The sequence below is a fragment of the Chiloscyllium plagiosum genome, unplaced genomic scaffold, assembly GCF_037043375.1.
Source record: "Chiloscyllium plagiosum isolate Xiang-an unplaced genomic scaffold, Cpla_swu_hap1 HiC_scaffold_39, whole genome shotgun sequence".
In the NCBI taxonomy this organism is placed as follows: Eukaryota; Metazoa; Chordata; class Chondrichthyes; order Orectolobiformes; family Hemiscylliidae; genus Chiloscyllium; species Chiloscyllium plagiosum.
In genome coordinates, this window is record NW_028270177.1 from 7,435,293 (window position 1) to 7,451,721 (window position 16,429).

A 16,429-nucleotide genomic window follows, 5' to 3' on the forward strand; every position below is an offset into this window, starting at 1 on the left:
CACCGAGATTAGATCTAAAGGACAGCTTTTGGTCTTTGTCCTCCTGAACTGATGCACATATTGCTTTGCAGAACAAAGAGTAAACACCTAGCTCTTCAAACTGCTATCGATTTTCTCCACAGCTTGAACAGAGAGGTGGCTTATGAGGGATGCAGCCTTACTGAATTTACCCTGTAGTGTGAATTCATCTATCTTTCACATTCCCAGCTACCTACCCCCCAGGCCAATCCCCCCCCAATTTATCTCTCTGCCCCTTTGGCCCTCAAGCCTCATTCCTGACGAAGGGCTTATGCCCAAAACGCCGATTCTCCTGTTCCTTGGATGCTGCCTGATCTGCTGTGCTTTTCCAGCACTACACTCTCTACTCTGATCTCCAGCATCTGCAGTCCACACTTTCTTCAAAGGAAGTGTGTGTTTAATTTAATAAAACTCTCTGCAGTGTCAAATCCAGTGCTGTTGCCAAAGGTATTATATTTCTATTCGACTTCACTATCTTGGTACTAACATTTTTTTCCATTTTTGTTCCTTCCTCCTTTGAAGTCTAAATCTTATCTTGTACCAAGACCCATTGACTCATCACCTCTTTGCTTTCTGACCTACACTTGATCCCAACCTTGTATTAAGATTCTCACCTTTCAGGTCATGGACTTGCCCTTCCTTTTTTCTGAGATAATGCTCTGAAACCTGTGCACTTCTCCAGTTAAGACTTCTTATGGAATCCCAATTTTCTTTTTTCCATCATTGGTGACCTTGTCTTTAACTGCTTAACCCTGAGCTACAGTTAGTAGTTCTCTCACTTTGAGATAGAATATTGTGTACAACTTCAACTTCAAATACTGAGAACATCAGTCTGAATTATGTTCTCCAGTGCAATAATGTGGGAGTGTACGCTGTCTGAGGGTGCTGTCTTTTGGATGAGATATTTAAACGAAACTCCATCCACCCACTCAGTTGAAGCTTAAATATTCAGAAGCTCTACTTAAAGATGAGTAGGAGTGATCTTTCAAAATTTATCCCTCAGTTGACACCTCAAACCTCAGCTAGGATCTAGAAGGAACTTTCTCTGTACAAATTTGAACACGTTGCTCAAATTACACTTCCGAAAACACATCAGAATCTGTCCAACTTTTTCTTCTGCCCGTGGTTTTGAAAAGTGGCATGGAAATACAAGTTAGTCTTTATTTCTTCTATCTTTCTAATTGTGCAACACAAACACTGTCTTGTCTGACAGTGCCCAGTTTAACAGAGACTGAAGTTGGAAGCTGTGGCCTTGGCACAAACTTGTGTTGCATTTCATTTGCTCATATCAGGATGAGTTGACAGGGTATGCCTGAGAGTTGGTGTTTTTCAAGTGACCAGAAAATCGAGAGAGGTTGGAAGTTCACGTCCGGGTCACAGAGTTTACTTTGGCAGCTGGCCTACAGTTTAAGCTTTGTTTGCCTGTCATGACTCAATGCTGCTACAGTGCATCGTCCCACGGTGAACAAGAGACCGTTGTTTGATGTTGAACAGCAGCAGCTGAAGGGAGACGTTTCAAGGCAGCCCTGTATTTTACCAACCGCTGCTGGGCAGGGCATGTTGTCTGAGAACTGTTGCTTCCAGCAATGTAAATGCACCAAGTCTGTTTAATTGACATTTGAGTTAAAGGTATAGTGCATGTTGACATGGGGAAATTCATATTTCAAACTCCACAATGTCAACAAAGAGTAGTGTGTAGTTTGGAGGTTCCTCGATTTAGTTGCTGTCCCAGTAACTTTACAGATGAACATGAACTCCAGCTTGATTGTTGGACTTTATTGAGTTGGTTGCTATCTATGAACTTGGCATTGCTGTATGCTGATCCAGCCTGGAAAGTACATGTTTGTAGATGTTTGGTAGGACAGGGTCCAGCTCTATTGTTGCCCTCTGCTTGCAAACATTCGCTGTCTTTGTGTTGCACTTGGAGAAGAGCCGCTTGAATTGGATGGTTCCCTAGTGAGACTGATGGACATTGTCAAACCCATGGTACATCCTACCTGACAACACTGTGATGTTTTGACATCACTTAGACTACAGCTGTTCAAGAAAGTGTCTTGGTGCCCTCAATGAGGGGTGGACAATCAATGCTGGCTTTATTTTGATTAATTCTGAGTGTCTCACTGGCTAGGCCAACATTTATTGCCCATTCATAATTGCCCTGAAAAAGGTGGTGTTCAGCAAATGGTTAGAGAGGGAGTTCTGGCATCTTGACCAAGTGACAGTGAGGAGCATTGATAGAGTTCCAAGTCAGGGTACTGTGTGACTTGAAGGGGACCTTTTCAGATGGTGATGTTTCCATATGTCGGCTGCCCTGGTGTCTGTAGGTGGTTGAGGTGACAGGTTTGGAATGTACTGTCGTAAGAATCTTGGTGAATTGCTGCCATAGTGCATCAGTGGTAAAGGAAATAAATGTTAAAGAGGCCAATCTAGTGGACAGCTTTGTCATGGATGGTGGCAAACTTTAGTGTTGCTGGAGCTACAGTCATCTGGGCAAGTGGGGAGTATTCCACTACATTCCTGACTTGTGCCTTGTAAAAAGGTTTTAGGAGTTCAGAAGTGACTGACCAATCTCTGGACCTGCCTTTGTAGCCACAATATTTTAAATGCTGGTTCGGTTCAGTTTCTGGTCAATGATAACCCCCAGGAAGTTGATAATGGGGTGGGGGGGGGGGGTGGTTCAACAGTAGTTATGCCATTGAATATCAAGGGGAGATGATTGGATTCTCCCTCACGGAGGGTGATTATTATTTGGTATCTCTGTAGTACTTGTCACTCATGTTTTTTGAGACGAATATATTTTTGTAGATTTTTTTTAGTTGGATTTTTGTCTCTTCCAGGAGATTACCAAATTTTGGGTGTAGTGAAGAATGAGATTTTACAGAAATCTGGTAACTACGCCAAATAGCTTGTGTGGATTAGAGGATCTTTACCTGTCCTTGACTGCACTCGAATCAACTGGTTGGATGAGCATAGAATCCAATATTGTAAGATCTTAGCTTTCCACTTTGATGCCCAAATACTGGAGAGAGAACAGAGGTTAGGGCTGATATTGTTCTCATTTCCATGACCTAAGGGTTTGAGGAACAGATGAAACAGTTACCGTCTAACTTTGTGCTGAGCAGGAATGGAATTGATCTGATATGATAGCTTTATAGCATATGGGGTACTCTTTGTACTCTGGGTCTCCCAAGAGCAGGTATAGCAACTTGAAACAATCTGTGTTCACTGGGGATTCTGGAGATGGTGACTAGCTCTTGCTGTAGTGAGTAGAAATATTGCAATTGCGTGACATGTGAGATGGGCACCCAGCGAATCAGAGAGGGGGGCAGTGTGGGGCAAAGCAGGGTAACCTGAACTCCACTTGGAACTAGATGTCTGACTTTTTGGAGCTAGCTGTCAGGAAAGTTTTTAGAGTTGTAAGCTACCGTGGAAAATGCCATTTCCCCACTGTGCCTTATGGGGTGGAGATGCTAAATGTTCAGATATTTAATGAACCTTCATCTGTAGCATACAACAAACCGTTTAAGGTGCAGAATCCTAGCCTTCTCACCAACCTGAACTGATCTGAGACTGTTTGTGGGGAGACGGCCTGAGGATCAGAAATTTTAAAAGTATTCCAAAATTGTTCAGATGTATTAGAAATACCATTTGCAGCTTGCGTGTTCTCCTGAGACCCTGCCACTCAGTCCCCATTAGCTGTTACTCCTGATAAATAATATGTCATGCCGAACGTTTATTGTATTTGTGGTGGTTATTTATATTTGATTCGAGCACATCCCTTGTTATCCAGCTGTCAACACATTAATATAGTTCCGTTTGAAATAGACTACCACTCTCTATTTTTTGTTGAATTCTGTTTCCTATTTGGACCTCCTTATTCCTGCTGTCCTTCCACCTCAGGCTTGCTACAAACTCATGAGCCTTTGCTGTGGAGCTGAGTGACCGTGTTCTGCTGGTCCCAGTGGAGATAAGAGGGAGATGGTAGAACAGTGGTAATGTTACTAACCCAGTAATCCAGAGGCTTTAAGTAATCCTCCAGAGTGCCATTTAAATACTATCATGGCAGCTGGGTGAATTTAAAATATATTGAATTTGTTAATCTGGAATAAACTGCTAGTATCCTCAATCATGACTGGTAAAAACCCATCTGCTTCACTATCCTCCTTCAGGGGAGAAAATCTGCCATACGTAGTGGCTCTGCCCTACATGTGATTCCAGTCCCACAGCCCTGTTAGATGGTCCAGCATTTCACTCAGCTATGTCAAATCACTGCAAGCGAAAAGAGCAATGAGGAGTACCAATGTATCCATGTACCTAACTGCAGTGGTTCAAGAAGACAGCATACCACCAACGTCTTGAAGGCAATGAGGGATGGGCTATAAATGCATGACCTTGCCAATGATGCTTGTGTCCTATTATAACCTGGTTTTATTGGGGAACTCCTGATCAGTATCCTGAGGCTGTCACTGGGATAGACTTACAGGATTGAGCATGGCCCTTGAAGCTCGCTATCCATCTAAAGAATGGCTGCTCTGGGATAGTATCGAATGGAGAGGCAGGTTGAGAACACAAAATAGAATGCATGTGTGTGCTAAAACTGAATCCAGTATATGTTTAAAACGTAAACAGGAAATATGGTAATGAAATGTGATGACTCAGTAAGCTAGGCAGAAATACTACATTTCCTGTTTGTAACTTGCAACTACAATTCTTCCTTACCATTTATAGCTTGTACTGCAACACTGCAGTGCATCATTGCTAGAGAGTTCGTGGGATATCATTGAATCCCTACAGTGTGGAAGCAGGCCATTTGGCCCATTGAGTCCACACTGACCCTCCGAAGAGCATCTCACCCAGACCTGCTCCTCCCTGTACTCTATGCTTGTAGCCCTGCATATCCCATGGCTAATCCACCTAGCCTACACATCCCTGGATGGGGCAATTTAGCATGGCCAATCCACCTAACCTGCACATTTTTGGACTGTGGGAGGAAACTAGAGCACCCAGAGGAAACCCATACAAAGGTGGGGAGAACATGCAAACGCAACACAGCTGCTAGTGGTGAAATCAAACCTGCGTCCCTGGTGCTGTAAACAGCAGTGCTAACCACTGAGCCACCATGCCACCTTCAGTAACAATGTTAAAAATCACACAACACTAGGTTATAGTCCAACAGGATTATTTGGAAGCACTAGCTTTCGGAGCACTGCTCCTTCACAAACAACCACCTGATGAAGGAGCAGCGCTCTGAAAGCTAGTGCCTCCAAATAAACCTGTTGGAGTATAACCTGGTGTTGTGTGATTTTTAACTTTGTCCATTCCAGTCCAACACCGGCAACTCCAATTCAGTAACAACATACCTCAAATTTTCTTTATTCAGAAACTGGTGACTCTGTGTGATGGGGTTTAAATATCAGCTGGGTTTACTGCTTCTGAATGCTGTCGGACAACATATTTGTTGACATTGGGTGAGTGTGCGCAAACAAGTGTGTGATTGTGAGTGTGTGAATATGCTCCTGACTCTTGTGTTTGCTACCCCTACCCCCACTACTGCCAAGCTCAGTTCCTAATGGGCAAAAAGTAGTCTTTTTAAAATTTTCTCTCATTGATATGGGTTTCATTGATGCTGTGCCAGTGTTTAATACCCCTCCTTAATTGCCCTTGAGAAAGTGGTGGTGAGCTGCAATAGTGCATTTGGTGTAGAAGCAACCACAGTGCTGTAAGGAAGGTAGCTCATCTTCAAGATATTGTTGGCCGGCCCAACTGTACGTCAGTGAGAATCTGTGCTTTCTGAAGAGGCGATATGGAGGGAGAGCTTGTATGAAGGCATCCATTGTTCTGGAATTAAGAGCTTTTACCTTTAAATGGGGATCACCTGTTCCGCTGGGAAGTTGTTCTGCAACGGAGAACAGCTGTTCATTGAATTGTGGTGTCTGTGTATGAGGGAGATGGAGAGGTGTCTGAGGGAGCAAGATTGAGAGGTGTGAGTGTGAGAAATGTGGAGAGGTGCATGTCTATAGGAGAAAGTGAGGACTGCAGATGCTGGAGATCAGAGCTGAAAATGTGCTGCTGGAAAAGCACAGCAGGTCAGGCAGCATCCAAGGAGCAGGAGAATCAACGTTTCAGACATGAGCCCGAAAGAAGGGCTTATGCCCGAAACGTCGATTCTCCTGCTCCTTCGATGCTGCCTGACCTGCTGTGCTTTTCCAGCAACACATTTTCAGGCGCATGTCTATAGGAGGGTGTCTGTGTGGGTGTATAACTGGGTGTAAGAGAGTGAGTGAGGTGTGTCAGATGGTGTACAAGAGAATTTAGTGCAAGATGTGTAAGTGAGGAAGAGTTCCTTTTCAAAGTTTGGGTGAAGATTTGTAGCTCGGGCGCTCGTTGTTGTGGTTCTGTTCGCCGAGCTGGAAATTTTTGTTGCAAACGTTCCGTGTGTGTGTGTGTGTGTAGCTGGGTGGTTGGAGTGTGAAATGAGTTAGCAAATGGATATTTTACGTGTCAAACGTCCCATGAACACACTTTTGAAGATGAACAGGAGAATTCTCCAATGCCGTGGACAATATTTAACCCCAGACTAGCTTAATTAAACAGGTGAATTTGTGAATTATTTCATTGTTTGTGGGATCTTGCTGCACACAAGCTGACCACTCTGCTTTTAGCGCCTTCTATGTTTTCAATGCAGCAGATGGTACTGAGGAGATTTAAAGGGACTGTCCATTGGGATTGTTCACTACGATCAGCAAGGAACAGTCGTAAATTTAAAGTGATCGTGAAATGTTATTAAAGGAGTAATTGGGGGATAAAAAAAGTCTTCAAAGAGTTGTGCAAGTGTATAACTTTCTTCCATTAATCAATGCCCACTCCTGAGAAAGGGAATTTGTTGACTGCACTAAATAGGAATAGAGTTAAGTAGAAGGGAGAATGGAATTGGTCTGGATAACTTGTGGATTTAGAGACTGGATGGGATGAATGGTCTATTTCAAAATAATCTGATAGTGATACTTGGAGATCTTGTGCTATTTGTGTACCAGCTTCCTGATGTTGAAAGTGAGTCCTAGTGATAGTGAGAATCGTAGTGCAATCGATGGTGCCATCAAGACATTTGGTAGAGTTACAACAAATGGGCTTGGAAGGAGAAAACCAACAAGTGTAGCCTCTCATTGTACAATCTGTTATTTTGTTCTTCTCTTTTGCAGACCTGCAGCCAGTCACCTACTGTGAGCCAGCTTTCTGGTGCTCCATCGCTTACTATGAACTGAACCAGCGAGTGGGAGAGACTTTCCACGCTTCACAGCCTTCTCTCACTGTCGACGGTTTTACTGACCCATCAAACTCTGAACGCTTCTGCTTAGGGCTGCTGTCGAATGTGAACAGGAATGCAGCAGTGGAGCTGACAAGAAGGCACATTGGTAATACACCATACCGCTATTGTGATTCCTCTTCCTCATACGCTTAGAATGATGTCCTCAAAACTCAACACCTAGATGTTGCACATTGACAATGCCTCATTCTAGCATACCCTTGACCAACCATCACTCCCACCTACTTACATCAATTTGAGCTCATCCCAAAACTCTGCTGTCTGTATTCTGACTGCACCAAGTCCCAATGGCCCATTACCCCCTGAGCTTAATGACCTGTATTAGCTTTTGCTCCAGCACCACTGGGATTTAAAAATTCTCAACCTGTTGTTTAATTCAACTCTGCGACATCACGCCATCTTATCTCTGTAACCGTCTCCATCCTACAGCATTCCTGAGATTACTGCGCTCCTCCAGTTCTGACCTCTGAACATTCCTGATTGCTTTTCTTTCCACCAATAGTGGCTGTGTCTTGAACATAATAACTCAAAACTTTGCAATTCCCTCCCTAAACATCTTCACCTCTCTATCTTTCATTCCTTCCTTTAAGTCTTCCAGTAAAACCCACATCTTTAATCAGACTTTTGATCACCTGTCCCTCATATCCCCTTGTACAACTCAGTGTAATCGTCTGATTACACCCCTACAAGGGGCACAGCCACCAACGGTGAGTGATTAAAATCGGTCACTCACAGGAGACCAGAACTGGAAGACCATAAGGATTTCAAAGGTTCATAGAGCTGGAACAGATATAGGTCAAAAATCCGTCAGTCACCATTGGGATCATGGTAGAAGAGGTCACGCATTCTCCATGGAATGTTTTGCTAGATTGTAGTTGTATGAATGTGGGTTGTACTTGTAACACACTCTTATGTGTTGCCTTGGAAATGCTATAGGGTGGATTCACACTTCACTTTCGGTGGTTTCAGCTTTGCACCAATACTGTTCTGAGACTATAAATTGTTATCAAAGCCTGACTTTGATCCCATGAGTCATCAGAGTGAGGTTCCTCGTTTGAAGAATCTTGTTCTTCTTCTCCATGGTAAAGTAAGGCAGTGCCTCTGGCCAAACTCGTGATAATTGTAGTTGGAGCAAAGGGAGGCCACCTCCCATGGATTGTTCCTGCTTTGCATCATATTCGTCACCACCATATTCTGCCAACATTTATGTGGTTAGCGCTAGTTAAACAAGACATAACCTGCTGAAATGATCATTCTTACAATAAAAGACAGAAGGATGTTGAGAAACTTGAAAGGGTTCAGAAAAGATTTACAAGGATGTTGCCAGGTTGGAGGATTTGACCTTGTAGGGAGAGGTTGAATACACTGGGGCTGTTTTCCTGAATAGGCATTGGCGACTGAGGGGTGAACTTATAAAATCATGAGGGGCGTGGATAGGATAAATGGACATGGTCTTTTCCCTGGGATGGGGGAGTCCAGAACTAGTTGCATAGGTTTAGGGTGAGGGGGGAAAAATTTAAAAGGGACCTAAGGGGCAACTTTTCCAAACAGAGGGTGGTACGTGTATGGAAATGAGCTATCAGAGGAAGTGGTGGAGGCTGGTACAATTACAACATTTTAAAAGGCATCTGGATAGGTATATGAATAGGAAGGGTTTAGAGGGATATGGGCCAAGTGCTAGCGATTGGGACTATATTAGGTTAGGATATCTGGTCGGCATGGACGAGTTGAACTGAAGGGTCTGTTTCTGTGCTGTATATCTCTGACTCGATGACCTATAATGTAGAGATGGATCTAGTGGGTTCCACTCCAAGACTTCAGTGGGTAAATGCATGGCACATTCCCAGGTTTATTTGTCAGTTTGTTTTGAGTAACCAGAGATTTTCATTCAATAGGCTCGCTAGAATGAACCCATCATATTTCCACTTTAAGATCTGAAAGCCAATACAATCAACCAACATTCCTGCTCCTGAAGGATTTGCATAATGTGATCACCAGAAACCTAAATGTTGTGTTAGTTGAGGCTGCAGTCAGCTGTGATGAATTCAATTGTTAGCAGCCTGACACTAGCTGTCCAGAGCCGTACATAAAAAAAAATGACCTATTGGCTGAGGTGGTAGGGTGAGGGGAGGGCACCGGAATACATGGGTATATCTCCCTGCAAGAGCCAGGTAGGTGGGTGGAGAAAGCTAAGAGCACAAACAGCATTGCAAATTCCATTTTTCTCTGTAAGGATTGCTGCCACTATTCCATATCTCCCAGTATGATAGCAACTGGAATATCATTGAGATTTTCAAAGAAGTGGAAGCTGTTCTCTGACTTAACAGTGAGATGTAGAAAATATCGGTATGTAGTGTTTGCCCACTGTTTGCTGACCTACTTTGGCTCCTGGTTAAGCCATCTCTCCATTTTAAAATGTCTTTCTCCTCCAGCACAACTGCCCTTCTGAGATATCTGTGCATCTCCCAGTTCTGGCTTCTGTGTATAGTGATATCGTCGGTTGCTGTGCCTTCAGCTGTTTAACTTCCATGTTGTATAATTCCAACCCCTCACCCCCAAAATCTATCTTTGCCCTCTGTTCTCTTTGAGATACTTTTGAACTTGATAATGCTTCTGTGAAGAGCCTTGGGGTATTTGACTACATTTAAAGGCAGTGTTTATGATTGTGATGTTGTTGTTTCACACCGGCACCACTGATTCTGTACTGTTGTTTGTTGTGGCCGAGCAAGCCGCTTAGCTGAACCAAATTGCTTTCAGTGGTTCAACAGGGTGGCCCACCACTATATTTTCAAGGCAACTAATGATGGACGATAAATGTCAGTCTGGGCAGCAATGTCCACATATGCCCAAATGAAAATAAATTCTCTCAGTCAATATTTGAACAAGGACAGTGAGTTTTCTGGATTCCTCACCAACATTCTTCATTAACCAATATCTCCACAAACAGACTGGCTCGCTATTTAATATGTAAATGCAAGCTCAGTTTTTCTGCTTGCCACCTTGTTAAAGTCAACTGCAGGAACCAGTCTAGTCTAATTTTTAAACATGGGATTGTTTCACTAAGTTCCATTAAGGGAAGACACCTTTGCTCTGGCCAGCATTCATAGAACATAGAACAAAGAACATTAGTCGTGACTTTTTAAAAATCTTGTAATTTTACAAGTGCTGAGTGGAGACAACCTGGGAGGAAGCATTTTGTAGTGTGCAGAATTCCTCCTGAAGACAGGCAGAGAATTCTTCATTAGCTTTCCTGTTTTATAATGTTGCAAAGCACAAAGTTATGCTTTTGTATAATTAATAAATGCAAAGTGCTGAGAAACTCAGCAGGTCTGGCAGCATCTGTGGAGAGAGAAACTGAGTTAATGTTTCTAGTCCATCAGCAGTCTGAAGAGTTGTACTGAACTCAAAACATTAACTGTTTCTTTTTCCATAGATGCTGCCAGTCTTGCTCATTTTCTCCAACATTTAACTTTTATTTCACATTTCCAGCATCTGCAGTATTTAATTTCAATTTGTTGTACAGGTTAATTGACTAAACTTTCCCATTAAACACACATTCACCAGCGCTGATCAATTAGTAATTATCAGAATTTGAATTCTGTAGCTGAAACATCATGAGGCCAAGGCATAAAGTTGATTATTAAAAGTGACAAGTTATACCTGTCTCTGACTTGGGGAATGGTCAGGTAGTACTTAATACCTCTTCCTCAACTTTCCCTTTGCAGTTTTTTCACTTTGCAGTTTTTTCACTTTGCAGTTTTTTCACTTTGCAGTTTTTTCACTTTGCAGTTCATCTGATTATGGGATACACTGGCATTTTCTGCAGTAGCTGTGGAGTTGTAGCATCCCAACATTTGTTTTAGCCATCCATTAAATCAACATGCTCAAACATCGGTCAGTTTCTCTGCTTGCGATTTTTACATGCAGTACAGGTATATGTATGTAACATACATTAGCATGGTCCATTCACAGGAAAATGACTGGATTGCCATCTGATGCGTCAGGTTGTGGTCTGATGAACTCACAAATATAGGAGAGATTCTGACTCCAACACAGAGATTTTGACCCCATTTCAAGTGTATATTTAAGGTATTGGGGCAGATAGAATTTACCTACCTTAGAACAAGATAACATGTACGCTCCAACTTAGGACATTCCAGCAGTTCAAGGCCTGCATTGTGGCACATTAAAGACTTAATTTTTGTTTTAAAAATTGCAGGCAGCATAAGTGTTTTTATTTCTTATCTCATTTTGATTCCTTTCTGGTGCTTTCCAAATACTTAATGATTATACTTTTCGCAAGCTTGAGTTTGCGAACAGAGCCATACTGTTTGATGCAGCCGGGTTCTTTAAGGACACACTGCTTCACATGGATGAATGCTGAAAAAGGCCATGTGTTTTGTCTTTGTTTTTTGACTGCTGATGGTTATGTATCCTGTCCATTTCAGGCAGGGGAGTCAGGCTATACTACATTGGGGGAGAGGTCTTTGCTGAATGCCTGAGTGACAGCGCCATCTTTGTCCAGAGTCCGAATTGCAACCAACGTTACGGGTGGCACCCTGCAACTGTTTGCAAGATCCCGCCAGGTAACACAATGGAATGGTTTTCATATGGTGCTGCCTGTTAAACAAGAAAACAAACTTTTGGGTGTAAGCTGGGAAAAGGAGCACTTTCTATTAATTGTATTTCCTCGTCATCTATTCATCTCTACTTGCTTAGTAATATGATCTGACAAGTTCATGTAGCCCTTACTGAGGCTTGCTGATTAAGGCAGCCATACAGTCGGCTGTGGAACAGTCTGTTGTGCCACAAGAGCTGCCTGTTCTTTGTAAAACGCCTGTGACGTTGGATCACCTGGAAAGCATAACCAGGGTCAACCACCCTGAGTATCAAGAGGGAATAATTAGTGCAAGTGTAATTCAAAGACACAAATTACCCCCTAATTTGTGATGAGACTGGATTCACAACATACTGTAAACTTTGTGGTTTCTGGTGCACTCACTAATGGATCTGTTGCAAACTACTGATCAGACACGGTGGCTCAGTGTGCTGCCTCACAGTGCCAGGGACCCAGGTTCGATTCCTGCCTCGGGCGACGGTCTGTGTAGAATTTGCACGTTCTCCCCGTGTCTGCATGGGTTTCCTCCCACAGTCCAAAGATGTGCAGGTTAGGTGAATTGGCTGTGCTAAATTGTCCACAGTGTTAGGTGCATTAGTCAGAGGGAAATGGGTCTGGGTGGGTTACTCTTCGGAGGGTCGGTGTGGACTTTTCGGGCCAAAGAGCCTGTTTCCGCACTGTAGGGGAATCTAACAGACATTAAATTTAAAGACAGATGGTTTGACAATTTATGCCATTGAGTAACAGATTCCCAGCAGACTGGATTCAGATGATTTTTGAGTAGAATAATGGTTCCCTAAGAGTAAACTATGGATGGAATTTAATCAAGGGATTTGTTTGGTGCCTTACAGGAATAACAGTCACCCAGGACTGAGCTATGAGTTGGCACTTAATCAAAAGGTTTAGAAGGTTTGAATGGGTAAACACAAGTACTTGGCAGGGAGGTACGTGCTAGAGTCAGGGTGGTGGGGATTGGAATTTTGTGGGAGGGAAATGGCAGTTTTTTGGCAAGTGATGTGCATGCTGATCGGCAGTGGGTTTGCTCTCTCCCTCGACAGGATGCAACCTCAAGATCTTTAATAACCAGGAGTTTGCAGCCTTGCTAGCTCAGTCAGTCAACCAGGGCTTTGAAGCAGTGTACCAGCTGACCAGGATGTGCACGATCCGAATGAGCTTTGTCAAAGGCTGGGGAGCAGAATACAGGTATCGTTTACAATGTTCAATACCTGATGTATCTTAGCCTTTTTATAACAATGGGCTTTGGCAGTGGAGGGAGTTGGTGCTTCAAGTGCTAATGGTTATGTGATTAGATTTGTACATCTTGCAGCTCAAGAAGGAGTCTCAGTGCTTGTTGAAGAAAGCAGTTGAGGTGTTTACACCCCAGTTCCGTTTGAGGGATGGCTGACTGCTTGGAGGTTTTTAGAAAAGGCTGTATTTATAATTGTCAAAGTGTGGTGCTGGAAAAGCACAGCCAGTCAGGCAGCATCAGAGGAGCAGGAGTCAACGCTTTGAGCATGAACTCTTCATCAGGAATGAGGGGGTGGCCGAAGGGGGCTGAGAGATAAATGGGGGGACAGGGACCGGGGGTGGTGGTCTGGGGAAAGGTAGCTGGAAGTGGGATAGATAGATGAAGGTGGGGGGGTGCCACCAGAAAAAGTTCAAAAACTGCAGCCACAATCCCCAAGCTCCAACCTCTGTCCAAGGCCCCAAAGGACCCTTCCACATCCAACAGAGATTTACCTGTATTTCCACACACATCATAGACTGCGTCTGTTATTCCCAAATTGGTCTCCTCTACATTGGAGAGACAGGATACCAACTTGCGGAACGTTTCAGAGAACATCTCTGGGACACACTCACTAAACAACCCCACCGTCCTGTTGCCAAACACTTTAGCTTCCCCTCCTACTTCCCCAAGGACATGCAAGGCCTGAGCCTCCCTACACTGCCAAACTCTCGCCACCTGACGGCTGGAGGAAGAACACCTCATCTTCTGCCTTTGATCCCATGGGGTTGGAGAGCCTCATGTCAATTTCACCAGTTTTCTCATTTCCCTTCTCCCTCCCCCCCCATCCCATCCCAGATCCAATCTTACAGCTTGGCACCACCCTCTTGACCTGTCCTACCTGTCCATCTTCCTTCCCACCTATTCTCTCCACCCTCCTCTCTGACTTATCACCTTCACCCCCACTTTCATCTACCTCTTGCATTTCCAGCTACCTTGGTGCCCTCCAGCCCCACCCCTCTCCCATTTTATCTCTCAGCCCCATTGGGCCACCCCCTCATTCCTGAGGTCGAGCTCATCCTCAATGTCTACTCTCCTGCTGCCTGACCTACTGTGCTCTTCTAGCGCCACACTTTCCAACTCTGATCTCCAGCACCTACAGTCCTCACTTTCTCTCTGTCTTTATATTGTATCCATTATTGTGGTAGGGGTGGCCTTCACAGCTTGCATATTTAACCTACGTGGTAGTTTCCTGAGGATGGAATAGTTTACTGAATGGTTGAATGTATGCTACCAGGGCAGGTTTCACAGTGGAAATCCCCAATAAACCGACACCTTTGCTACTACTAGCAGATAGGATCCAAATATTTATCTTTTTTAAAAAAGTAGCAGCAACACACAATAATTTTGTTATGCGCCCAAAAGCACTCAATCGACACAACACTGTGCAGTAATGGAGCCTAAACAATTGGCAGCCGTGGTTCAAATTACCCAGGCCCTAAGCTGTAGAATTCTCATGTAATTCTTTCCATCTCTCTCACTCTCCCCCCCACTTCTTTAAAATGTACAAAATTTTAATCACCAGTTCTGATACCTCCTTGAATGACTGTGTCAAATGTTGTTTGATAACCACTCCTGTGATATGCATTGAGATGTAATACTACAATAAAGGCACTGTAAATGCAAGTTATTGCTAAAATAAATAGCCCAGAATATTGACCTAAAGGAACAGATGGACTTGGAGCTGTATGTGCACAAATGTGACACCGTCCTGTCAGCGCACCCGATTGGAGGATGTTAATTTCATCAGCATTTTAAAAAATTCATGCCAGTCTTTTGAGGAAAGGGGGAACCGCTTCTGCTAAATTAAACTGTAATTTTGCACAGTAATGTCTCTAAATTAGCGCAGTAATTCAAGATATATATTTTCTTTTGCACATTCATGTTTAGCAGACAGGAGGGACAGCAACAGCTCTGATTTGCCTCTGATTAGCAACTCCCACCCACCCTCCAAATCACCCAGATGTTTAGAGACTTTGCTGATTCTCCCCACATTCAAATAACAGCCAAACTCGAGAGCGTTGGCTCCCATCCAGTTAGATAATCACAACCAGATGCTAAATGTATAAACACACACACTCTATTAGGACTGAGAAGTTGGGAAGGGGTGTTGTGGTGGCAAATAAAAAAAACCATTAATTTTTTTTGTCTTGTATGTAAATTCATCATTAACTGTGAGGAAGTTTGCCCCAGTTTTCTGCTTTGTCCTTTCTCTGTCCCATGTTAACCCAAATTGATCTTTCTAGTTGCGTTTTTTAAAAGTCTAATTTGGATATTCAGTTGAAGTCAACTCTGTGCAAGACAGTAATTTAAAATCTAATATTGAAGCATTTTCTTTAAAAACAAAATAATGAATTTTCCTAGCAATATTTGCATGGTGGCTCAGTGGTTAACACTGCTGCCTCAGCACCAGGAACCTAGGTTCAAATCCAGGTTCGGGTGACTGTCTATCTGTGTGAAGTTTGCACGTTTTCCCCGTATCTACATGGATTTCCTCTGGGTGCTTTGGTTTCCTCCCGTAGTCCGAAGATGTGCAGGTTAGGTGGATTGGCTATGCTGAATTGCCCTTACTGTACGGGGATGTGCAGGCTAGGTGGATTAGTCATGGGAAACGCAGGATATACAGGAACAGAGTAGAGCGATGGGTCTGGGTGGGATGCTCTTCTGAGGGTCAGTGTGGACTCGATAGACCAAATAGCCTACTTCCACACTGTAGGGATTCTGTGATTCTATGTTGTTGCTTTGCCCACATCTCAGATCACTTTTCCGGTCTCCAAATCTCTCGTCCTCTGGAACCATTGTCTTAATTTGTTTTTAAGCCTCCCATTTTCTTGTTACCTTTGAAATGCTGCTGTCAAAACTCTGGAGTGGAACTTCATTTTCTCCTTACTCAGTGAGAAAAATTAACACAAACTACCTTTGAAAGTGCCAGGAGCTATCTCTCCCTATGTGAGAAACAGTGCAGCAATGCATGTTGCTACTAATGCTGCTACCTTAGATGACCTTCTGAGTAAAAGACAATTTGATTTAGTTTGTGATTGCTCTGTAAAAGCGAGAACACTTCAGATCAGATTTCATGCTGAGTTAACTGATCACGGAAACACATGTTGGGAGGCATTACAGCGGGCCCAGGGCAAGTGAGTGGACGATAGTAAAGTTGGCTCTGACTTCTGATTCTGGCTGC

The 16,429-nt window shown here is 43.4% G+C and overlaps 1 protein-coding gene across 3 annotated transcripts in view; it reads left to right on the top strand.

The window, feature by feature from the left end:
• The window catches only part of LOC122540896 (SMAD family member 3), a 119,465-nt gene that overhangs the window by 95,130 nt on the left and 7,906 nt on the right, over window positions 1–16,429 (top strand). For all 3 annotated transcript variants that reach the window (XM_043677172.2, XM_043677171.2, XM_043677173.2), the window contains 3 exons: window positions 7,218–7,430; window positions 11,791–11,928; window positions 13,019–13,163. In XM_043677172.2, coding sequence (XP_043533107.1) covers window positions 7,218–7,430; window positions 11,791–11,928; window positions 13,019–13,163 — 496 coding nt within the window. The remainder of the gene's footprint in view (window positions 1–7,217; window positions 7,431–11,790; window positions 11,929–13,018; window positions 13,164–16,429) is intronic.